At 36.4% G+C, this 24,349-nt stretch overlaps 2 protein-coding genes across 2 annotated transcripts in view; one reads left to right on the forward strand and one right to left on the reverse strand.

Moving 5' to 3' along the window:
• Positions 1-6,377, forward strand: part of LOC107716123 (chloride channel protein ClC-Kb-like) — a 7,771-nt gene extending 1,394 nt beyond the window's left edge. The window contains exons 4-19 of the mRNA XM_016522461.1: positions 670-809; positions 915-992; positions 1,128-1,203; positions 1,331-1,456; positions 1,684-1,768; positions 1,902-2,003; positions 2,431-2,515; positions 2,612-2,776; positions 2,913-2,982; positions 3,504-3,608; positions 3,734-3,950; positions 4,103-4,236; positions 4,499-4,569; positions 5,710-5,790; positions 5,893-5,979; positions 6,109-6,377. Coding sequence (XP_016377947.1) covers positions 670-809; positions 915-992; positions 1,128-1,203; positions 1,331-1,456; positions 1,684-1,768; positions 1,902-2,003; positions 2,431-2,515; positions 2,612-2,776; positions 2,913-2,982; positions 3,504-3,608; positions 3,734-3,950; positions 4,103-4,236; positions 4,499-4,569; positions 5,710-5,790; positions 5,893-5,979; positions 6,109-6,147 — 1,661 coding nt within the window. The 3' untranslated portion in view covers positions 6,148-6,377. The remainder of the gene's footprint in view (positions 1-669; positions 810-914; positions 993-1,127; positions 1,204-1,330; positions 1,457-1,683; positions 1,769-1,901; positions 2,004-2,430; positions 2,516-2,611; positions 2,777-2,912; positions 2,983-3,503; positions 3,609-3,733; positions 3,951-4,102; positions 4,237-4,498; positions 4,570-5,709; positions 5,791-5,892; positions 5,980-6,108) is intronic.
• A 2,202-nt stretch (positions 6,378-8,579) lies between these two features.
• Positions 8,580-16,420, reverse strand: LOC107716124 (protein FAM131C-like). Its single transcript, XM_016522462.1, has 6 exons — positions 16,142-16,420; positions 13,649-13,719; positions 13,301-13,391; positions 11,498-11,731; positions 9,920-10,018; positions 8,580-9,272 (listed from the first exon to the last, which is right to left on the reverse strand). Exons 1-6 carry the CDS (start codon positions 16,170-16,172, stop codon positions 9,007-9,009), a joined length of 792 nt encoding a protein of 263 aa, XP_016377948.1. The 5' UTR covers positions 16,173-16,420; the 3' UTR covers positions 8,580-9,006.
• Positions 16,421-24,349: the final 7,929 nt, after the last annotated feature.

The raw sequence follows: 24,349 nt of genomic DNA on the forward strand, positions 1-24,349 counted from the left end.
ACGGGAATACTTTTTGTGCACAAAGAAAACAAAAATAACGTAATTTATTCAACAATTCTTCTCCACCGAGTTACGTCTTCCGCCATTTTGGAGAGTATCCAAGAATCAGCATTGCTTACGTTCGCGGGGATTTTTCATTTGGGGTGAATTTTCATTTTGCCTTTAACTCTCTTTTTGAATTAAAATCTGAGAACATTGTAACAATAGCTGGAATGAGATGCATTTTTGGTATTCCTGATTTTATGAATAGTTTTATGAATAGAATTAGTATCCAAAAACAAAAAAAATTATAAATATATAAAATATATATATTATGTAGTAAAACACACATATATATATATATATACTGGACTAACCTAATTTGTACATGTGAATATGTGATTTCTACCACAGTGTTTTTGACAATTTCTTTTTTAACCAAACAGTAAGTGATTATTTTCAAATATACAAATATATAATTTAAATATAATCCAAATGGCTCAACAACAAAAAAAACAGTTCTAAATGGGCATGATGCCTCTGCCAAAGCTTTATTAACAGCAATAAAGACGGTTGCTTTGGGATTATGTTGATGTTATTAAACACAGACACGTTTAATCATAAATATCGAGTATTTCTTGTGAAGGGCTGTCTGGTGCATTTGGAGATAATTGACTCTTGACCCCTCAGGCTCTGGTGTTCCTGAGGCGAGGGCTATTCTCTTAGGGATGGACATGCCAGATTACCTGTCCCTCTCCAATCTGTTCGCTAAACTGTTTGGCCTGATATGCACACTAGCTTCAGGCAGCACAGTGTTTCTCGGCAAAGTGGTAAGAACCTTAGAATCTTATATGCAAATGAGGATGTGGAGCTTATGGATAAATGGACGTTCTGAATATATTGACCTTTTGCAATACAACTTATCATCTCAATAGGGTCCATTTGTCCATTTATCTATCATGGTGGGTGCGTTTATGAGTCGCCTGCATGTTTCCTGCCGTGGCGGAAAGCAGGTAGCTGAGCAGCACTGCAATACATGAACCACGCAGCCCACTTTCATTTTGCTTTATGAGAACCAGATGGAAATTGTATAGAAGGCTACTTATGCTAATGACTCTTGTGGCTCAGTTTATTCATTCGTATTTCAGAGAGCAGCTAAAGGAGAAATGCTGGTTGTGGCATCAGCGGTGGGCGTCGCGAGCTGTTTTGGGGCTCCAGTCAGCGGTGAGTTGACGTCACTATAGTCTGTGATATCCTTTAGTACTAAAAAAAACCCCAAAATAATTATTGTATCTCATCAGTCTGTCAGTTGACCTTTCCCTGTAGATTTATCTCTGTTTCATTGTCATAGGTGTTCTGTTCAGTATAGAAGTGATGGGGACTCACTATTCAGTCAGAGATTATTGTCCCTGCTTCTTTGCAGCGGCTTGCGGCGCAATCACCTTCAGACTGCTTTCTGTCTGTAGTAGAGATCAAGGTAAGAGGTTTACACTACCTACAGCGTCCCCTAATGGATGCTACTGGTGTCTTCATAGTAATCTCATCGACCACAGTGCTCCACGGCCATCAGATAGTCTTATGGGATGCTATGAATTTGATTTAGATATGATTGAACTGAAAGTATCACACCACATTTATGTAATCTGGTTTCATTTAAGAGCCAGAAAAGATCTGATTCAACATGTCTTTGATCTATGTCCACAGAAACCATTCAGGCCCTGTTTAAAACCAGCTTTTCTTCTGATCTGCCTTACCAGCCTTTTGAAATATTTATTTTCGCTCTGCTTGGGTAAGTTCTCATATTGGTGATGGATAGTCATAAGTTAAATACTGCTTACTCATCTGTTACCTCAGGGTTTGGAATATATTATTATTATTCATGAAGCAGTAATTGTTCTTATTATACGTTTTCTCTGATTCAGGCTGTTCTGCAGTATTCTCAGCTGTATTTATTTATTCTGTCATCGCTGGGCTCTGCGATTCATCAAAACAAACAAACCCATCAGCAGATTTTTGGCAACAGAGTGAGAAAGATTTATTCCCACAGACATATTGTACAGTTTGATAGAATTTCCTTTTCTCTTTCTTTCTTTCTTTCTTTCTTTCTTTCTTTCTTTCTTTCTTTCTTTCTTTCTTTCTTTCTTTCTTTCTTTCTTTGTCTCTGTCTAAACGTGTGACACCACTAGTGAAATGCTTCTATTTCTTTCTTTCTTTCTTTCTTTCTTTCTTTGTCTCTGTCTAAACGTGTGACACCACTAGTGAAATGCTTCTATTTTGCAAAATTTTCTCTAGTTTAATAGAATTCCATTCAGAATAACAATGTGAATGAAAAGTTTAGCTTTAAATATTTACATGTGACAGCAGATGTGTGTCTTTTGATTGGATGCCTGGAGATATTTGTTGTGATCTAACCCAGAGCTGCCTCTTGATTGTATTTGTAATCTTATCCAGAAAGTCACTTTATTCAGCCATAGTGGCATTTCTCCTCGCCTGCTTAACTTTTTATCACTCGGCAGGATATTTCATAGCTGCTGAGGTGAGGATAGGCTTATTTCTAGAATATTATATCAAACTTATGTGCTCACTGTTCATGCTTTGTATTTACTTTAAATTTCTCGGTGTTTTCTAATAGCTCACAATGAAGCAGCTACTTACTTCACTGTTAGATGGCACATCCTGGTACACCGTTTCCCAGAATGCCTCTGTTCTGCCTGAACCTCAGAAAACATTCTGGCAGGCATGGAACCCACCTGGCAGAAGTTACTTCCAAACACTAGGATTTTTCATTGCTGCAAAGGTGAAATAAAATGGGTAATAAGTATAAAGTAGCAATTAAGTAACAATAATTATCATTGTGCTCATAAACGGCTTGTTCAAGAATTTAAAAAAGTTCTCATAAGCTGATTTCATGATTTCTAACATCTCTCTGTAAGGTTGGGCTATTGGTCGTGGCTTGTACTTTGCCTTTACCTGCTGGCTATTTCATGCCAGTATTTGTTTACGGTAGGTAATTAGGTCATCACACCATGGGATTTACATCATACTATATGCAAACAAACAAATATATAATAGTTATTAAAATGCAAGAAAACTGTATAGTTCAAATATGACAAAATATTGAAACAAATAAAATAAAAATAAACCATAGTCATTATTATCATTATTATAAAAAATAAATCTATAGTAAATAAAATGATACAATACTGAAACAAATAAATAATATTTGAATATTTGAAAAATAAAAATTTTGAAAATAAAAATTAGACAATGTATGTACAAAAATATAATAATAATAACATATAATAATTAAAATATTGAAACAAATTGAAATAAAATAATGTAACAAATAAATGAAATAAAATATTTTGTTCTGCTAAATATCTTCCGCCAACTACACTTAATTGTAGTTGGCATAATGTAGTTATAATAGTTTATAATGTATTAGTTTAATTCATAGTTTCTCGTTGTTTAAACCATGCCGTTTTCAGTGAAAAAAACATTGAAACAGCATTTGTCTGTTTTAGGTGCTGCGGTGGGGCGTTTGGTTGGCGAGGGCTCGGCCTATTTGCTCTCAGATGGAATCTCATCAGCAAAGATTTTGATAAACCCGGGCGGCTACGCTTTAGCAGGTAAACAAACTTGTTATCCTGTCAACTTTCTGACGGGGTATTATCAACACTGCAGGCTCACAGAGACGATAAGGCCTGTCTAAATGTATTGATGGGGCCATATTTTGCTGTGTGTGTGTGTACAGGAGCAGCTGCCTTCTCTGGGGCTGTGACACACACACTCTCTCCTGCCCTATTGGCTCTGGAAATGACTGGCCAGTGCTCTCATGCCGTCCCCGCTCTGGTTGCTACGCTGGTATCCAATGCGGTGGCTCGTGCAAAGCACCGTCCTTCTTTCTACGATGGCATATCTCTTATTAAACAGCTCCCGCACTTGCCATCTCTCATCCGCGCTTGTCCAAAGTGAGTAAACACTCTGCTCATCTGCCTTCAGGCTCCACCGCTAAATTGCATTTTTCTTGCGTTTCTGTCTGCAAATCAAAATTCTGAGGGGAGACATCAAGGCAGTGATGGCTGGATAGTAAATTGTTTTCATCATGAATGCTCTCCCACAGGCTGGCCAATGTTCAGATCAAGCAGTTTGTGATCCCAGCAGGAGTTGTGCTGGAGAGGACAGAGACACTGGCAAGTCTGCAGCACATCCTAAACGACAGTGCAGACGACCAATTTCCTGTAGTGGACTCTCACGGTGAGTCTAACGAATATCACCAGCTCAACGACACAATCGCACCACTTTGACTTTAATAGCACCTTGGTGCTTGACAGAAGAGAGTGAAAGCCAATGAAATGTGTGCCGATAAGGGCCAAAGGCCAAATGATTACGCGCTGATGAGTAGAAATACTCAAGACTGCACTGTTGAAATAATGTTTCAGTACAGTACAATAATGGTACTATTGAATGAAATGAGACTGACAGTCTGAGGCTCTGGCTTTTTTCTCTTGTCTCCCAGACTCCCCTATTCTCCTAGGTACAATCAACAAATCACAGCTGCGGGAGCGTCTGCATCAGCATAGAAATGAGGTAATTGAACCCATAATGTGCAGAGTCATAACAAGAACTGTGCAAAGTTACTGAAAGAATAATAAAAATAATTAAAGAATAATTAAAGTATGTAAATTCAGAGGCTGGTTTCTCAGTTGGGGCTTCTTCTTTTTTTTTTTTTTTTAGGGTCACAGACAAGGAAAAAAAACATTTTCAGTTCACACAAAGTGTTTTTGCATTCCACTGCGGAGCTTTTTAATCGGTTCTTCCTATGTAAACATACGCTTTGTATGTAAACATGACCATTGTGTAGAGTTACACTGATTTTTAGTGTCTCGCACATGAGTGCCATGTTTTTCTGATGACCCCATGCTTCACCTCAGTGTTTTTTTTTTTGTAAATATAAAGATAGACTTTCATTATATAGGCCAAAACACTTGAAACAATCTACAAAATATAGAACAAAGTACAAAATATTTTTAAGTTTTTTGGTGAACTTTTAAAACTTTTGAACGGTCCCACAGAAACATAGTAGATCTTCACATAACTGAAAGTAGTGAGACATGCCGCAATAGTCGAAAACATCTATTTAGTGCAAATTTAAAGGGATAGTACACCCAAAAATGAAAATTCTGTCATCATTTACTCAACCTCATGCCTTTTCAAACCTGTGTGACTATCTTTCTTTTGTGGAAGAAGATAATTTGTTTCTTTTTTTTTTCATACTAGGGAAGTCAATGGTAACCAAAACAGTTTGGTTACCAACATTCTTCCAATTATCTTCTTTTATGTTCCACAAAAGAAATGAAGTCATACATGTTTAAAATGACATGAGGGTGAGTATGTGATGACAGAATTTTCATTTTTGGGTGAACTATCAGTGGAACGCAAAAATTCAATGTGAACAGACCCCAAAGCTCTAGTGTTTTCAATTTGTATGCAACGAGATCAAGGTTCAAATTTGAAACTATAATTTTTAAAATAATAAATCAAGCTAAATTGCGACTGAACTTGACAGTGTTTTACAGTAAAAAGCATTGTTAGTTATTGTTATTTAACTATTGGGACCTTATTGTAAGGTGTTACCTTTTAAGTTACATTCAAAATCATCTCGGCTCAAAAATCTAAGGCACATAACATTTCTGCTTCCCATCATAATTAAATCTTTTTTTCTTGCAGGATTTATGTAAACAGCTTGAAGAAGCATGTTCTATTCAACCTGTGCGGCTACATCTGACTCCTGAAAGCACTGTAAAGCAGGTGCAGTGAGAATAAACTGGTAGCTGGTTTACTTCACATTATGCGAATGTTTTTTTTCCCGGTGTTCCTCTACATAATGTGTGTTTGTGTGTGTTCTGTCAGGCTCATTGCATCATGAGTGTCACGGGTGAGCAGCATCTGTTTATAACGGAGAGTGGGCGGCTGTGTGGCGTCATCACATGGAAAGAGGTGATAAGAGCAGCCTGCACAAGGACAACATCCATACGTGAACCAAATACTGCTGAATACTCCGCTCATACTGACTATATGTACGCATAGCAAAAAGGATGTTTTTATGACACTTGATTTTTCTTCCAGATGAAGAAAATAATCGAAGAGATGGCAAAGGAAGTCTGATGCATGGACAATTAGCTCAGACATCAGATATCACACACCCAGGACAGGCATCGATTTGTGCTTACCATTTTGATAATCATTTCTGCTGGTGATTTTACTTAGATGATTATGTGGATAATTATTTATAGTGAAATAATAAAGAAATCTTATGAAATGAAGCAGCAACTTAATAGTTCCTCCAATGTAAAATATTTTATTTATTCTAATTTTTAGAACAAAAAATAGCAAAACCACCAACAGAACATTTTGCTGTAAACATCTGTTTATGACAAAATTGTACAGAAGGTTAATTTTATGATACACTGATCTACCTTAAAATTTACTTTTAACTATTTTTTTTTAATGCAGATTTATAGGACTAATGAAAATCTAATTTATGATTTTCAGTTTTCGTCATGGTGATTAAATCAGTAGTTATTCCTTAACCATCAAATAAGTGAAAAGCAAACATCAAAGCAAACTTCTTTTATTATTTATTTTTCACAAATTGTGCTTCTCCACCAATTTTCAATATAGTGAAATATATATTCTCGAAAAGTTATACACTTTAGGATCATAAAAAAAAAACAAAGGGGAGAAATCCAGGGTCCTGTCGTACCCTACTGCTGTCATGCTGAATGGATGGATCCGATAAAACGGACCCTGTATAATATGATGTACATGTCTAGAGTTTGAAATGAGATATCTGTTTTTAACCTCATGCAGCTTGTTAGCTTTATGAGCCTCACGCTGGGAGAGAAGAACAGAACAAAGGCTTCAGTAATAAATGACCTTCGTTTGATTTCTCAACCATCCCAATTCTGCTCTTTTCTCTGTATTTCGCTCATTATTCATTGTGCTTTTTTTTCACAGAAAAGGTTTTATAAGAATTCATTTAAATTCAGTGTATTGTTCCTTAATATATTGTGTTGAAATTGAATTCGTTACAAACACAATTTAAATTCTGCTCACCGCCCCAGAGCCTCTATCAACACAATTAAATCCTACTTCAAACCCTCCCCTGGAGCACCAAAGCAGTCACACACATTATCTGACACAGCACACGAGGATCACACTGTGTAAACTTCTATTAAAAGACCCTGGAGCATGATAACACTTGACCATTCCACCTCCCAACACCCTCCTCTCTCGCCTCTTCTGCTTCTGTATTTACCATAATCCCCTCCGCCACTGATTCCCCTCTTCTGCCTCATCCCTCACTATCTCTCTCTTTCCATCACCTTTCTTTGTCAATGGAGTGTGAATAGGACTAATTACAGAGAAAAGGCAGACGATTGTTATTCCAGCTGTCACTCTTTTGTCTCCGACACTCGCAAGAACACGCAAGAATTTTCTTGTTAGCAAGCGATTTCTGCAGCAATAGATCTTTTAAAGATTAAATCATAATTTTCACATACAAAGGACTGCACAATATGGTTGACACAATAATTAACACAATATGGAGGCAAGTTACTCAAAGGTATCTTAGGTAATACTTTTTTCAATTACTACATATGTGATTTATAAATCTGTGGCAATTGTGACCATACCCCCTATAAAAACAAAAAAACAAAACCAAAGTTGAAGTGTGTATTTTTTTTTTCTTTTGAAGTGTGTAATATTACTAAAAGTTTATATTAATGCTAATAATATTAATATTAACATTAATATTAAGAAATCAATGAATTGCTACAATTAAGCCATTTATAGTTTGATTTCATTTCATAATCCACGTAATATGAATATAATTAATATTATTTCATATTAATAATAATTTACTTTTTTCAATAAGTAAGCCTTATGTAGTTTGAGTTAATGTTAAGATAATATTAATAAATCAATTAATTGCTGCAAGTCTATATATCTCGTAATCCATCTTCATAATATGAATATTATTAATATTAATTAATATTAAGAATATTTTTACTATAAGTAAGCCATTTGTAGATCAATTTCATCTGTGAGCATTCAAACCAGTGACACTGGCTTGACCAATGGCGTGAGTTTGGGGCGGGGCTTTCTTTTTTCCCCAACCAATAGCAGATGGTGAGAGTGTTTAGAAAATGTATTTGAAAACAGTTAATATTTTGCTATTCTGTTTGGTGAGGCTATTAAAATGACACACTTCATCTTTGAGGATACATGTAGTCATTTGCTGTGTTAGACGTTTTATACTCAAAATCTCCATGGAAACATTTAGCAATATGAAAAAACGTTCATGAAAAAATCTCCACCAAAATAAGGTGAAATCTCCACCTCACTGTCCCAAGTAATGACTGCAGCTTTGCCCAAAGGCATAAGTCACTTTCACCCTCCAGAGTCCTCACAAAAGGATCCTATTCAACCCTGTAGCCCCATTGAGCTGTTCTTAGTGGAAATGCCTGTGGAGATGTGGAGATGAAAGCGCGTTATATTTTGGCTTTCTTCTTCAGTCTATAGTGCTAATAGGCCTCCACTTCTTTGTGAAAGGCTACTGCAGATATCTGCAAATACTCAGTTAAAGGTGAAAGGGCATGATGGTCTTGATCACCCCTCTGTTAATGTATAATTTTAGATTCATGTGCATTCATGTGCGATGACCTACCTTTAGACGTAATTGGTCTGACCCTGTTAACATAAAGTCCAATCTCCATCATCATTACCGCAAACAGAGATGCTTTAATTTGCAAAAAGGCAACGTGATATGGAAATAACATGTCCGTGTGTACAATGATCCCTGTGTTCATTGCTTGTCAAAGAGGCTCAGCTGTGGCTATTACATACTTTAACAGTAAAGCGATAACCCCAGACGTATCCTCATCCGCATCTCTCCCACATCAGTGAACACAAAGAACAGACGAAAAACCTTTTCCCTTTTCGTTCCACTGTGCCATCAACATTTCAGTTACAAAAAACCTCATCCTCCAACAGGGAGATGCTGTCTGCGTGTCGTACAGACCCTTCCAAAGGCGAGATCCTCTGCTCCTGCGGCGGACGCTGTGTGTCCAGCGGAGAATGAGAATGACTGGGGGAATGAGACTGAGGAGGATGAGAAGGCGCCAGGGAGCTGGTGTCATCAGCTTCCATGTGCATTCTGTACAGGTGCCGAGGAACACCCAAACTCCCTCCATCCAACAGGAACTGAGAAAGATAGGGGCCCTCGGGGTCTGTGAAGACATCATCATCATCATGAGAGCAGAAATTAAAAAGACCTCAAACACACACATCCTCTAGATAGAATGAAAATTATAGCGTAAATGAATAAGCCCATTAAATCCAAACTCAATATTGCGGTCTGATCTACTCGATCCATGAGCCATCGTGTCCCAGACACATTCAGACATTTCTGTTTTGCAGTCCTTTATTCGTGTGCAAGGCTTAAAGACTCATCAGTACCGGGGTAAAATGTTTTGGGTTTTTTTGCACCTGGCTAAACAGGCCATTTGTCATTATACTGTGCTTATTATTGCACAAGGGTTATCATCCCCTCATAATTAAATAACAGTATTTTTTAAACAAGCTGGGACAGCGTGACATGAACCAGACGGTCAGAATGACCTCCCTAAGTACTATGCTACTTTTATTCAATAGATGTATAAATAAAATATATATGGGATAATATAATTAATAACATATAGGAAAGTAAGTTGTGAGATCTTTCCCTGGCAAAAATGGTTCTTTATAGTGGAAAAAAGGTTCTTTAGTTCTTTACGCTAAGAAATATGGTTCTTTTTACTGCTGACTAAAAGGTTCTTTGAGGAACCAAAAATGGTCACATCTCTTGGGAATTGCAACTTTGAGTTTGGAGCAATACCTTGTAATGGAATTGTACAGGATGTGGCTATATTTTCAGGATCGTGTGTGGACCAGGCATTCATCGCTGCCTCAGCCAGAGCAAACTGCTCCGCCACACCTGTGAGAAGAAAAAAAAGATAAAAGGTCACAGATACACAGAGTGCCAGAAAAAAACAACAACTGTATAATTGCGTAAGAAATATGGACTTATATCTACTCTGTTTTTCTCACTCATGTCCTATGAATAAGCATTTAAAATTTAAACGAATATTCATGGAAATTACCATGACCAAAGTGATATTTCACACCTAAACATTTTCTGAAAATTTACTCGCCCTCAGGCCATCCAAGATGTAGATGAGTTTGTTTCATCGTTAGAACAGATCTGTAGAAGTTTACCATTACATCACTTGCTCACCAGTGGATCCTCTGCAGTGAATGGTTGCTGTCAGAATTAGTGTGCCAAATAGCTGATAAAACCTCACAATAATCCAAGTAATCAACATGACTTCAGTCCATCATTTAATGTCCTGTGAAGGGAAAAGCTGCATATTTAGAAACAAATCTATCATTAAGGCGTTTTAACTTTAAACTGTCGCTTCTGGCCAAAATACCGGTCCGTAATCCATAATAAAGCTTCCTGCATTGAAAAAGTCCATCCTCTGTTGTCCTCCCACATTAAAATTCACTGACTTATTTAGAACTGTTTTAGACTGTATTCACTAGTAACCAGTGCCTATTTCTCTCCTGATTAAGATGAGACAACTTTTTCATTGGAGAAAGCAATATTATGGATAGAGGACTCGTATTTTGGCTGGAAGCAACATCTTAAGAGTGAATTTTTTTATTCCAAAATGCAGCTTTTTCACTTCTCATGATGTTAATTGGTGGACTGGAGTCATACTTGTGGATTATTGTGATGTTTTTATCAGCTGTTTGAACTTTCATTCTGACGGCACCCATTCACTGCAGAGGATCCATTGGTGACCAAGTGATGTAATGCTGAATTTCTCCAAATCTGTTCCCATGAAGAAACAAACTCATCTACATATCAGATGGCCTGAGGATGAGTACATTTTCAGCAAATTTTTACTTTTAGGTGAACTATTCATTTAAAAAACAGAAATCCTTCAGAGTGTGAGTCGAAATTTACACTTGTGAATAAAATATTAGCAGTTTTTACAGTAACAAAGTCACAAAAACAAGCCTTGTTTTTAGCATGTTGCTGTGTGGTTCCTTTAGTTGGTTGTTTACTTGCACAAGTTAAAAAAAAAACACCCCCATTGACACTGTCATATTGTACATGATGTAATCAATATCTGGTATGTCTACACTGGTTGCTACAGTACTGATTTGAGCGTCAACACGTCAACATGAGACATACAAGAGGAGTTATCAGTGTGGAAACAATGAATGGAAAATTCCTGCCTTCCTGTTCTTGTCCATCATACCATTTTGCCGCAGCACTGAACTTGTGAGGTTCATTAGACATCACAATCAAAGTATTACTGTATTTCTACTTATTATGCAGGGCTAAGGTTTAGAGATTAGCTTAAATCTGGGTAGTTAAATGTTAAATATATAAATGCTGTCTCACCCGCAGCAAATCGTGCTTCTTTGATTTCATCAGTGAGGTGGGAGTAGAGCTGCTCGTCCTCCTGCAGTGTGGCTCCCAGACCTCCCCATCCTCCACCATCTCTCGTCCAGCCACACAAGCCCCCTCCAGACGTCGCTTCCCCTCCCCAACTCTTCCACTCAATCAGGTGGGCGACTCGGCCCTGGGCCATCGCAGTGGGCTTAGTGATGTGGTCTTTAATAGTGGCCAGCAGTCCTGAGGAGATCGGAGGGATTAGCATGGGTGCAAATCAAATGAAATAAAAGAAATGAAAAGAAGGAAGGAGGTGAAGAGGTGATGCTAAAGAGGGGGAAAAAGTGACATAGAGCTTACTCTCTCCAAAGTCATTGAAAACTGAACAGTCTTTTAGGATTAGTGTCTGAAAGCAGGGACCAGAAGACATTTTCAGTGGGTTACACTTTGGGGCCCCATGGCATTTATTTCAAAGCATTAGAGTCACAAATACCATGTTTTGAGAAATATTAGCTATGTGAAATGAACAATTATGTAACAGCCTAGCATGAAAAGTTAAACTGTATCTTTCCCCTTAAAATGGTAATTTTGGCCTGCAACACCTCAGAGGTCTTGACATTTACAATTGTGTTCAACAATTAAAACCATAAAACAATGTCATAATTTTGATTTAATTTTCATTTTGTTGTAGTTATATACACACACATATAAAATGGGTACTTTATTTTGCTTGTATATGCTATTTTGACTCTTAAAGTGAGTCCGTGGACTTGCATTTCATGAAACACCATGGACAATGGTTTCAGCTAAAAATCTTCTTTATTGTTCTGCTGAAAAAAAAAAGTAATCTACATTTTAGATGGCCTGAAGGTGAGTAAATTCACAGCAAATTTTCATTTTTCATTTTTTCATTAGAATTACCGTATTGTCCCGAATATAAGACGATGTTTTTTTCTTGGAAATACATTTGAAAAAACGCGGTCGTCTTATATTCGGGCCAATACGGTACAAACCAACATTTGGTCTCAAACTGGATTGCCCTTACTGGGTGCTATAGGGTTAATTTTCCATCCTGCTATCCATTCTGTCAGCATGTTTATTTATTTGTTTAATGTTTATTGTAATATTTTAATATTTATTGTAAATTACAAAACTATAAATACATTTTAACTATATTTAGACATGTCCCAACTTTTGGTAATCAAACTAAATAAATGTGTACTTTTTGTGCCCAATGCATTAGTGGAAAGGAACATTTCTACATTGGCAAAGTGGGCGCCTAATTATCGTGCAAGTCCTTACAAACCTATTACTGGAAGTAGCAATAATTTGCATTCCCCATGACATGTGTTTTATAAATTAATCTTTCTAATAGCATTTTCCCCCAAAGCAGTTCATTTCTAGCATTTTTTTCAGTTGATCAAAGATTTGTGTGTTTTTTTGTTTTTGTTTTGCCTCATTATACATATTCATCAGCTGTGACAGCATTTATAATTAGACTGAAATGATCAAAATGTTCTTTGGAAAAGCTTAAAAACCCATAACACATTATTAGTCTCTGTAATTAACTTTCTGAAAAGAGTGGGCCTGGAGAAGTCAAGCAAAAAAAAAGAAAGAAAGAAAACAGGTGGCTAAAGAGGCACTAGAGAAGGAGAGAGAGAGATTGTTCATAAATGAGAGATATGCAGGTAGATAACATTAGCAAGATTCTGTATAGGTCGACTGCTCTTCTGAATCAGACGAATGATTCTGAACGACAGCAAAAACAACATACAGTGTGACAGTGCCTAACATGCGCTCTTTGCTCCTCACCCAGCAGGGAAGATGTAGCCAGTTCTCCAATGTCATACCCACTGCTGCTCCTTTTATCTGACATGCTGCCATTGTTGGACTGATGGTTACCCTGAATAACATGACAAGACAGGAAACACAAGACAGCCTAACATACCAAATAAAACCTTTCAGAAATCGCATTTGCAAGTGAATCACAGGTGCTGATTACACCTAACAAGACACTTTTACCAGAACTTACACATTCAGAGTGCGAAAGCACTCCCATGTATCATTGAAATTTATACATTTTCATATACTGAATTCTGAATGATAGGTTTATAAACTTGCATCCGTCTCCCACTTTTGATTTTACGTGATAAAACACACCTTAAAGATGGGCTGTCCCTCAGCATACGAGTGAAGCTCTTCCATAGGGTGCTGCTGGCCACTTTGCAGCTCTAGAGAGACAAAATATGTTCCTGGTAAATGCATGCAACTGTTTATTTTATATGTTTGTCAATGACAGATAACAGTGTGTGTGTGCATGTAGCAGAGTGCATTGAGTTTGTTCTGGAGTGGATGGACGGGACTCACTCCTGTTGCTCTCATGTTTCCATAGCAACAAGAGATTGTCTTGACAACACCACCCTGGGGATCCCCAATGTTCAAGAGCACATTTTTCGTCACCGGCCGCATCTCATTGAGGTTAGACCTCAAAGAGGACAGCTAATCTCAGACCTGTGGAGCTTTAGGTTCCCGCCAGCATGTTATTTGCTAACAGGTATCAACTGACAATGCGTGACCTTTACAATGTCACACGTTGTGCGTGTTTCCCCCTCTACAACCCACCTCCCATTCATCACCGTGAAACTCCATCCATCTCACATATGCATTATACATCAGCTTTGACCCTGGCATTTCACGCTTCATGCTCCGCCTTAGCTACGGAGCACAGGACCTTCTAACCCCCACAGGGCTCAGACAAACAAACACTACTCTCCGCTCTCTGGGATTTACAAATCATCCACTTCACCGGTGCCATTTCCTTGGAGGACACCTTGAGGATGAAATGTCACCTCTTACCTTAGACTCCATTTGTAAATACTGTGACACTACATCTCTGTACCAAGATTGATCTGTCTCGCTGGCTTACAATTCATAATACCCTTGTCTTATTCAGATGGGATGATACAAATGAGAACAGAATAATTTCCCTCTGGTGCTCAGAGGAAACTTCTCAGAATTAGCTGTGCTATTCCAGCGTCAACAACTGCTTCTGTTTGGCCAGTGAATTTTGCGCCAAATAACTTAAATAAATCCCTCAGTGTAGGAAGACGTGAAAGAGATAATGCACACAGATGCTCACAAAATCTATATATATACGTGGACATGAAATATTGATTTGAAAAGTATTTTAGTCATTATGCAAGGGATGATGAACGGCAATTATCACAAAATAAACCTGTTTAATAGTTAGTACACAGCTACTCAACAACTAAATAAATATGTGGACAAAATATTGATAAGAAAATTATGTTATAATATTTATAGTCATTATGTAGGTGATAATATACAGTCATTATCGCAAAACAAACTGGACAGAGTTTAATATACTTATAACACAGATAGGCCTTCTCACCAAAAAATATAGGTGTGTCCCAATTGCTGTACTTATGCACTATTCTATGATGTTTTGTAGTATGAATAGTGCGCGTAGTGTGTGTTCACACTGAAAATTCCAAAAAGAAAAAGTACACTTTAATTATCCGGATGATGCACTTAACCGAAAAAACTAAATGTGGAATGTTGGACACTTCGTGCACTCAACTATCGCAGCTTTAATTACATAGCGGAGGGGGAGGGGCTATCAGACTCTGATTATGAATGACAAAATAACCTTATATAATTCCTACACTACACGGTTGAGTTCATAGTGCATAAGTACAGAGTGTTTAAGTGCATATTGTACAGTGTGTCATTTGGGATGCAGCTACTGAAAGCAAAATAAATAAACCCTGACAAAGTTTAAACACTTAATACACAGCTACTCACAAAATAAATAAATATGTGGACATTCAATATTGATTTGAGATTGATTTTATAACCTTACGGGTATAGTATTTTAAACATTTCACCAAGAAAAATAGTCAATAACAATGTACAAAACAAACAGCCTAGCTACAAGACAAACACTGCAAAATTATAACAATAATAATGCATACATATAAAAAAATAATACAATAATACATATAAAAATTATATTACATGTATTATTAATTCAGTATATATATATATATATATATATATATATATATAATTCATTTAATTTAAATTTAAATTCATTCATTTAAATTACTTTAAATTTATATATATTTTGAATTAATGCCTTAACTCCCCAATTAAAAGGGAGGAGCCGACTGATATACAGCGTTGCATGGACGCCGGTGGTGAATATTAGGAAACATCAGACCGCTGGATGGCACGATTGACCAATCAGAATCAAGTATTCCAGAAAGCTGCGTAATATTTAATTACAGTGCAGTATGTAAGCATCAGTATACAGTATTTTAGCAGCAGCACACTCTGCTGAGAAAATAAACAGTGCATCAGTATAAAAAACTATAAAAATTGCACACAATAAAACAGTTTATTCATATAAACTGCACTTATTTCAGTCACTCACAACTGCATGTGCTCATTTTGCATTATATTTGAATAAGCTGTGATTTTTTTCACATTCATACATTATGTAAATGCTCAAGATAAGCAGACAGGTGGGTAAAGAGATAAGAGTGAAGACCGGACGGACCAACAGGTAGGCTGATGGACACAGGACAGACAGAGACAGACAAACTCAGATACAATCAGGAACAGACTGACCTTGGTGACCTTTGCAGAGGCAGGAGCCCATGTTCAACAGCTTAGCAGTTATCTGTTCACCATGCTGACTGAGAGTGGGGCGATGGGGAAAAATTAGCAACAGAGAGAAAGAGATGAGTGCGTGTTTGGAAGAAGGGGATCTGGAACAAGCAGAGAGAGCCAACTGGATGATAGAGGTGGAGAAAAGAGGGAAGGAAAAATATTGGTCCAGGAGGAGGAAAAAAGGGACCTGGTGTCCATCCGGTACAGTGAAGCACTGTTTCTCATGTGGGGATGGAAGTGAGGAAAGGGAAAGAGAGAGAAGTGGGGAAAACAGCACACAGACTGCATGCACTCAGTCCCTCCCTTCCTCTCCTCTCTTCTCCTCTCCTCTCCTCTCCTCTCCTCTCTTCTCCTCCCCCTTCTGCTCTCATTTTCTCTCTCAGACCCAACTTTCACACCATCTGCATACTGAAAGTACTACCTTTTATTAAAGTTACATTAGGGATGCACACACTGATATCAAAATTCTGGGCGTTAGCATTAGGCCGACTATTATTTTTTATGTTATGACTAATAACTGATAAATGTTTGATATTGAAATAAAATGATTTTGATAATAAAATAATATTTATAATAAAATATTGAAATAAAAACTAAAACCAATTACTTTAAATGCTACACACAAATTTAGGCATCAAAATATAATGCACAATGTGAAAAATGAATAATTATTTTGTGATTTGCTAAAGATTAATTTTTTTTTTAATTATTAATGTTTTTAAAAAATATATATTTTAAATGAGTATAAATATAGGGGGCAATTAGCATAATTAAATGTCTAATATCAGCCAATAACCAATATTATACTGATATACCATAGACAGCAAAACATTGGCAAACAACCTACATTTTAATCAATTACACGTTCTCATTTGAACATGTTGCTATATCTGGGTAAACACAAAAACACATTTTGTTTTTTATGGCATGTGAATCATTGGTGCTTGGTGACAAACTTCCACACATTTATGAAATTAGACAATAAATAAGTAATTTATCAAAAAAACAACAACAACTAAATAATCAACATGTAGTTCAACTACGTGTATTTTAGATCCTATATGCACAATTTACATAATTTAATATCTAATTATTAATTAATTAATTAATTAGCATAATTAAATATCTAATATCAATAGGCAATATGTTAAAAATCTCTAATATCAGCCAAATATGGTATTGATATATTGTGGGTATAGATATAAGATAGATTGATATACAGATCAAATGGAATTTAAAGGTGTGTTTATGATTAGATCTGTTCAGGTGAGGTTCTGCAAGGTAGCTGAAATTTCCAAAAAAGCAGAAAAGAATAAGGGGTTTCCGTAATGATTGTAGCTTTCTACTGCCCTCCAGTGTCACAAAGGTAAAGTTGTATGAATGGTAGAAAATATAAATATTTATCTATTGATTTACTTATTTAAACCTCTATATGCAATTTACAGCAATGTATTAAAAATATTTATGTCATGTGGTTTTTAGGGGGTCAGTGATTCACACTAGATCTTAAACAGATGGAGGATATAATCTTGCTCAAGGGCACACAGCAGAAGAGTTCAGAGGAAGGACTGAGAGTTATCTCAGCATGGATTTTCAAATACTTATGGTGCTGCTCTAATAACTAATTAATAATAATAATGTTATCTGAAAAGACTGAACAGTGGTGATCTGTAATGTACAAACTTATTATTTTTATTTACAGCAGTTGAGTCATTTTTACTCTTTGACATTTACATGTTTAATTTATGCAAGACAGATATCACTGTCAATAAATACAGAATTGAAATGTGCCTTTATGTGTGTGGCTCATTTAGACAGCAAAAACTGGCAAACAACAAACTACATTTTAATTGATTATCGATTCTCGTTTGAACATGTTGCTAAATCTGAGCAAACTAAAAAAAAACATTTTGGTTTGTATGGCACGTTAATCATTTACTTGAATTCACCCTAATTTATCAAAAGAAAAACTAAATAATCCACATAGTTTAATTTATATCCTATGCATATGGCAAGCCGATTTAGCTTAAAATATTCCAAGTGTTACTCATCGTAATTGCATTTTTACAAGTAACAATTCAATTAGAGAGCTCTACAATTAAATTTTTACTAGTAACAATGCCAATTAGAGAGCTCTCTAAATCTATTTTTACTAGTTATAATTACAATAAGAGAGCTCTCTAATTTAATTAGAGCGCAATTGCATTCTTACTAGTAGTAAGAACTGAATTAGAGAGCTCTCTAATTCAGTTCTTACTACTAGTAAGAATGCAATTGCGCTCTAATTAAATTAGAGAGCTCTCTTATTGTAATTATAACTAGTAAAAATAGATTTAGAGAGCTCTCTAATTGGCATTGTTACTAGTAAAAATTTAATTGTAGAGCTCTCGCAATTGCATTCTTACTAGTAACAATTATGATTATAGAGCTCTTTAATTAAGTTGTTACTAGTAACAATTGTGATTATAGAGCTCTCTAACTGGCATTGTTACTAGTAAGAATTTAATTGTAGAGCTCTCTAATTGAATTGTTACTAGTTAAAATGCAATTACAACTAAAACGGCTTGCCATATATGCAGGTTTTTACTGATATGATAAAGTTTTTGAAAGCATTTATTTAACGAAAACAAGGAGTGTGTGTTGGTCATTTCCGTGTACTGGTTCAGATATAATCATGAAAGGAAATGTCTCTTGGATTTTATTTTTACACTCTCACTTTATTTTTTCCATGTCTCAGAGCTTGCAGTGACACATGTCTGAACTTGTGGCTTCAAAAAGAAATTCTTTTCACTCTCTTTGTCTCTTGTAAACCTGTAATCCTGTAAGCAAACATTGTTCAAATTGTTTTTTACTGACATCACCTCGTCATGTTCTTGCACATGGGCAAGTCTGCTTTTTTTAGCGGCACTGTGAATAGTAGAGGGCCTCTAAGAAAGTAAAAATAGAATAAATCTTAGAATAAAAAACTTAATCTCTTGCTTACCTCAGTATAACATACACGAGTAAAACTACTTGTCTGCTGCTTTTGTAGTATTAGCACAAAGCTAGAATAAATGGTAATTTAGCTTGAGGAAAGTCTGACACCTTGTGGTAATCAAATGTACGTGCACTGTGCACATTTTCATGAGGTTTTTCCACACAAAATAGTACTTGATCTAAGTGAATTTTGGTTCAAACATTTTTATGTGAAAATACTAAAGATTTACACTAATTGCACCATGTCAAAGGGGGTTCTTCTGTCCCTCTCTGAGGTTGCACATGTGTCTCTGACTTCTGTGGGCACATAAATTTCCATTCTCCATTTAACTATCCATTTACCATTCCCACAGATTTTCCTGTTCTTTCACACCAGCTCTATCTATTTCTCAACTTTATCACAGCATGGAAAAACTACATATTATTACCATCTAACATGTATCTTATATTTTTCCACAATATATATTTTTTAATATTTCCACCAAAAACACACACACATATATGTGTGTGTGTGTATGAATATATGAATTCCCCCCCCCAAAAAAAAAATCAAAGCCTCAAATAGTCACTAAAGAGGTTAATAAGGGGAACGCTGATTGAGAGGATTGTGTGTTTTTGTGTGTTCAGGGTTTTGTTTGGCGCTTGGAGATTTGCTAATATAATCTTGCTAATGACACACTGACACACAGACGTGAATGATGAATTATAATTGAAGAACAGGGTACAGCAAATGTATGTGTGCGGCTTTGTGTAACTGAACATCTGAGTGAACACTTGTGCGCTTCATCAGTTTAGTTGCAGATCCTGAACTCCACAGGGTCTTCTCAACAACTTCCACTCACTTCCACCGTCATCTGCGCGTATTGTGTTCTGATTATCTGTCCTAAGTAATCAGATTTATCATGAATAATTAATTGTAACACAAGCCACTGCAATGGTTTTAAGAAGATTTATATGAAAGAATGACATCAGCACACTGAAATTAGACAAAGGCACAGTTTCTGATGATGTATGAGTGAAAAGTCAATCCAACTATTGTTGTTGTTTATTTGAGAGTTAATTAGAAAATTAAGGGCCTTTTTTTCTGAAGATGACTTCAACTGTTCAATAGTCTAAGGTTTAAAGTTCAGCGATTTCATTGCAGGGTCCCCAAAAAGTATTTCATTGTATAGTAAATAGTAAAAATAATGATGAAATCAATTTGCGGTCGACCAGTCATAATTGTACTTCTTGTAAATTGAATATTTATATATTGTTATAGTAAATGAATATTGTTTGAATGATTTCAAGCTACTTGTTCTTTCCTTTTAAAATAGTTTTCGAAGTATCAATTTGCTTTGGCGTATCAACAACAACAAAACTGTAACAAAAAGCAATGTTATGTTCACTTTGGTTCATGAAAAAACTCCTTTTCCCGTGGGACTTGTCAGTTTGATCCCGTCACTCACAATAACACACTCAACACCGCAGATTTTATTTTTGGCTGCTGACTTTGGAGGTCTTTGGTTGAGTGTTTTTCTCCTCTCTGTCTCCATACAGTTTACATACTTCTGTCACCATAAATAACATAACTAAACCAATAATCCATTTTATGAGCTGTCAGTGGTTATTGCCCTGGAGAGGCCAGACTGAACGCTTTACTCAGTGGCCTGGGACGTAAGGTTAACTCTTTTAAGAAGAGATGCAATCAGGGGATGTTTTCAAACTGTCTAAATATTTGCTGCAGTCTAGCTTTAATTAGAAAATTGTATATTTTAAAAAGACCACGTTAAACAAAATAATAATAATTTGACTTTAATAAAAAAAATGTAAAAAAAAACTTTTTGAGTGATTAAAGTGATAGTTCACCCAAAAATTAGAATATCCTGCCATTATTTACTCACTCTCATGTTGTTCCAAACCCATATGACTTTCTTGCTTCTGCAGGACACAAAAGAAGATATTTTGGAAGAATGTTGATGACCAAACCATTTTGGTTACCATTGATTCAAATTGTAAGCACAAAACAAAAAAAAAAATCAAATTACTTCATGTTCCACAGAAGAAAGTCATACAAGTTTGGAACAACCAAAATTCTTCAAAACAAAACTTGCACCCCTGAAAACCAGATAACAGGTCACATGAGCAAAAAATTGACTCATACAAGATGATATTTAAAGATGCCATAGAATGGAAAACTGTATTTACCTTGGCATAGTTGAATAATAACAGTTCTGTACATGGAAATGACATACCGTGAGCCTCAATCACCATTGTTTCCTCCTTCTTCTGTAAATCTTGTGCATTCAAAAGACCACTGAAAAACAGGCGAATCAGAACATAACACCGACTGTGACGTTACAGTCGGGATCACTAATAGTTACGCCCCCAACATTTGCATATACCCGCCCATGTTCTAGGCCGGACCTGCACCGCCAAATCATCAGAATTTCTGCAGGTATTGTGAAGAAACAAGCGAGGATAATAGCGAAAATGGCAGATCATGGAAATAAATGTTATGTTCCAGGCTGTGCAGGGGATGTGATGTGCAGGGATGGGTTGGTGTCTGTATTCAGAAAGCCACGGAAAGCAAATAACGCGCGTTCTAATAAAATAAGGCGAGCCACTAAAGAAACCTGATCTGCTCTTCCTGTCCAGTGTTTTCCCGCTGTAAAGGCCCATCCCTGCTCCACAGCACCAGCTCAGCAGGTTCCCACTACTGTTGTCTCCCTCCCACTGTCTGCTGTTCTCACACTTCAGACAAAGATAATCTCACCCACCTCACCTGCTGCTGCCAGCAAATCCGCTAGACCACCCACTTGTTGCTGTCAAAGAGAAAACCCTCCACATTCTTTATCTGCTCCAAAGAAAATGCTGAAAGGTGGATTCACAGATATACAACTATACTAAAAGTGAACTTATAGGTATACTGATAGTTTACTAATTAAATACTTGTAGTAGCATTTTTAGTACACTTTGAAGTATAGTCTCAGTAAACTACTAGTTTAGTAGTTTTATACTGCAAGTATACTCGTAAGTTTTCTTTAAGTGAACTTTACATCATACTTTAAGTATACTACTATGTCCCTATTTAGGTATTAATTTGTATATATTTTGTTACATGAATATCTGAACATACAAAACATCAAAAGAACAGGGTATCTGCTTGTAAACAAAAATTTTTTATTCTAGCTTCATGCATTCTTTTTTTAAACACTTGAATGTGGGTAAGTTTCATAAATAATAAAAAAAAAAGAAATAAACAACATTTTGAACAAAAAGCTGAAAAAAGACTATGAATTGGATTCAGAATGATAATCAAAACGTAGATAAAGTCGATCAACACCCCAAAGCTTGACAGTCATTATTACCTCTTCATTGGTTGACATTTTATTCCATAATGTTACATAGTTTTGATACTGTTTTATGTCTGATGATCGTGTTAGAATACATGTGGAAGGATCTGTTGTTTCGGTTTCTTCTTCACTTGTGTTTTTTGGAAATTCTGTACAGAAGATGTGTACTAGCGCCCCCTACCGTATAACAATGAAAACACGGATTCTAGGAGCACAATTATAGCAAAAATATATTTAGACTTTTTCTGAGTATAAGTCAAGTATACTTAAATGTCATTTTAAGTATATTTCTGAGAAGTACATAAAGCCCATTTCTGAGAAGTACATAAAAAGTAGACTAAAAGTATACTTTCCTATTTTTAGTTTAAAAGAAGTATACTAATAGCACACTTGAATAAACTTATTTTTCGTAAGGGTGAAGGGGTTTGTTTTACAATAATGACAGCCTAACTGCACAGTATACCACTAATTTCACAACTACTTACCAAATAAGTAAATTAGCATGAAATATTTGTATTATTATTTTAATGTTTGAGAAGGAGACCTTAACTGCTACGAGAGAAGTCAAACTAATTGAGCTTAGATTGTATGTCAGTGGCAACGTTTAAACATACAGTTTAGTGGTCTTCCCGATTACTTGTATACAACAGTTTAACAAACATTAAGTTAATATTGATAAACTTACAGGTAGACACAGTGTTGCCAGTTACTTTGCGTATTTTTGTTCTGCCAGGGCAAAAAAAAGTTTCACAGGAAGCCAAACCAGAATCAGCTGCTGCCTGTCCACGCAAAACACACACTGGTGGTGTTTAGTGCATGGTTGTGGCTAGAACACTGCAAAAAATGGCTTATCTTACTTAGTATTTTTGTCTTGTTTCTAGTCAAAATATCTTAAATCAAGATACTTTTACTAGATAAGCCAAGTGACTTAAGAATTTTTAGATATTTTGACTAGAAACAAGACAAAAATACTAAGTAAGATAAGCCATTTTTTGCAGTGAAGGGATACAGCTCCGACCGGAAACGAACAATGAAATAAATTTTCTACCTATTAGATTGGGGGAGAGCAATTGAGCTCGACTGCACGGCCAACTCGCTGTCGCGAGTGATTTTTGCCATATGTCACCGTGACATTAGAGCAAGGCGGACTGCCCTCGGACACATTTCTAACCGGCGTGCATCTTGCGGTGATCACCGCTGACCGGTTCTACACAGATTTTGCTTTTATATCTCTTCTTGAAAATCAATTTATATGACTAAGGGGTGACAAATTAAACACTTCAGTTCCCAACACATAATTATGGCGCTGTTTCATGTATCTTTTTGTCAGTTGTCTTTAAGTTGTCCTCCTTTGTTTGAAGCCCTCTCTTGCAGCAGGCCAGCAGCATACATCTGCAACACCGTATTCAAGGCTCAGCTAAAAGGAAATTGCTTTAATCCAAAATTGGGTTGAAGCAATTTCCCCGGCCCCTTCCTTAAGCAGTACCAGATACAGAGACCACCTCAGCAGAGGCTCATGCAGGGGATGAATAGCAGACCTCAGTGTCCTCGGGGCATGTTAACTCTCGTTCCATATGCTGCCTAATTGGTTTAATTACAGTAATTAAACCAATTAGGCAGCATATGGAACGAGAGTTAACATGCCCCGAGGACACTGAGGTCTGCTATTCATCCCCTGCATGAGCCTCTGCTGAGGTGGTCCCCGTATCTGGCACTGCTTAAGGAAGGGGCCGGGGAAATTACAGGGGAAACAAAGGGAAAAAGTTCATATTTCATTGTCAAGCTGTCAAGGTCTTAAAGAACGTCTCGGTTACGTATGGTAACCCTCGTTCCCTGAAGGAGGGAACGGAGACGT

Source organism: Sinocyclocheilus rhinocerous, unplaced genomic scaffold, assembly GCF_001515625.1.
Source record: "Sinocyclocheilus rhinocerous isolate Xijiao unplaced genomic scaffold, SAMN03320098_v1.1 scaffold148, whole genome shotgun sequence".
In the NCBI taxonomy this organism is placed as follows: domain Eukaryota; kingdom Metazoa; phylum Chordata; class Actinopteri; order Cypriniformes; family Cyprinidae; genus Sinocyclocheilus; species Sinocyclocheilus rhinocerous.

Coding starts and splice junctions, on each gene's coding strand:
- LOC107716124 (XM_016522462.1), bottom strand. CDS start 16,172: ATGGGCTCCTGCCTCTGCAAAGGTCACCAAG. Junction 13,392..13,648: donor AGGGACAGCCCATCTTTAAG/GTGTGTTTTATC, acceptor CATGTTATTCAG/GGTAACCATCAGTCCAACAA. Junction 11,732..13,300: donor GGCTACATCTTCCCTGCTGG/GTGAGGAGCAAA, acceptor CGATCTCCTCAG/GACTGCTGGCCACTATTAAA.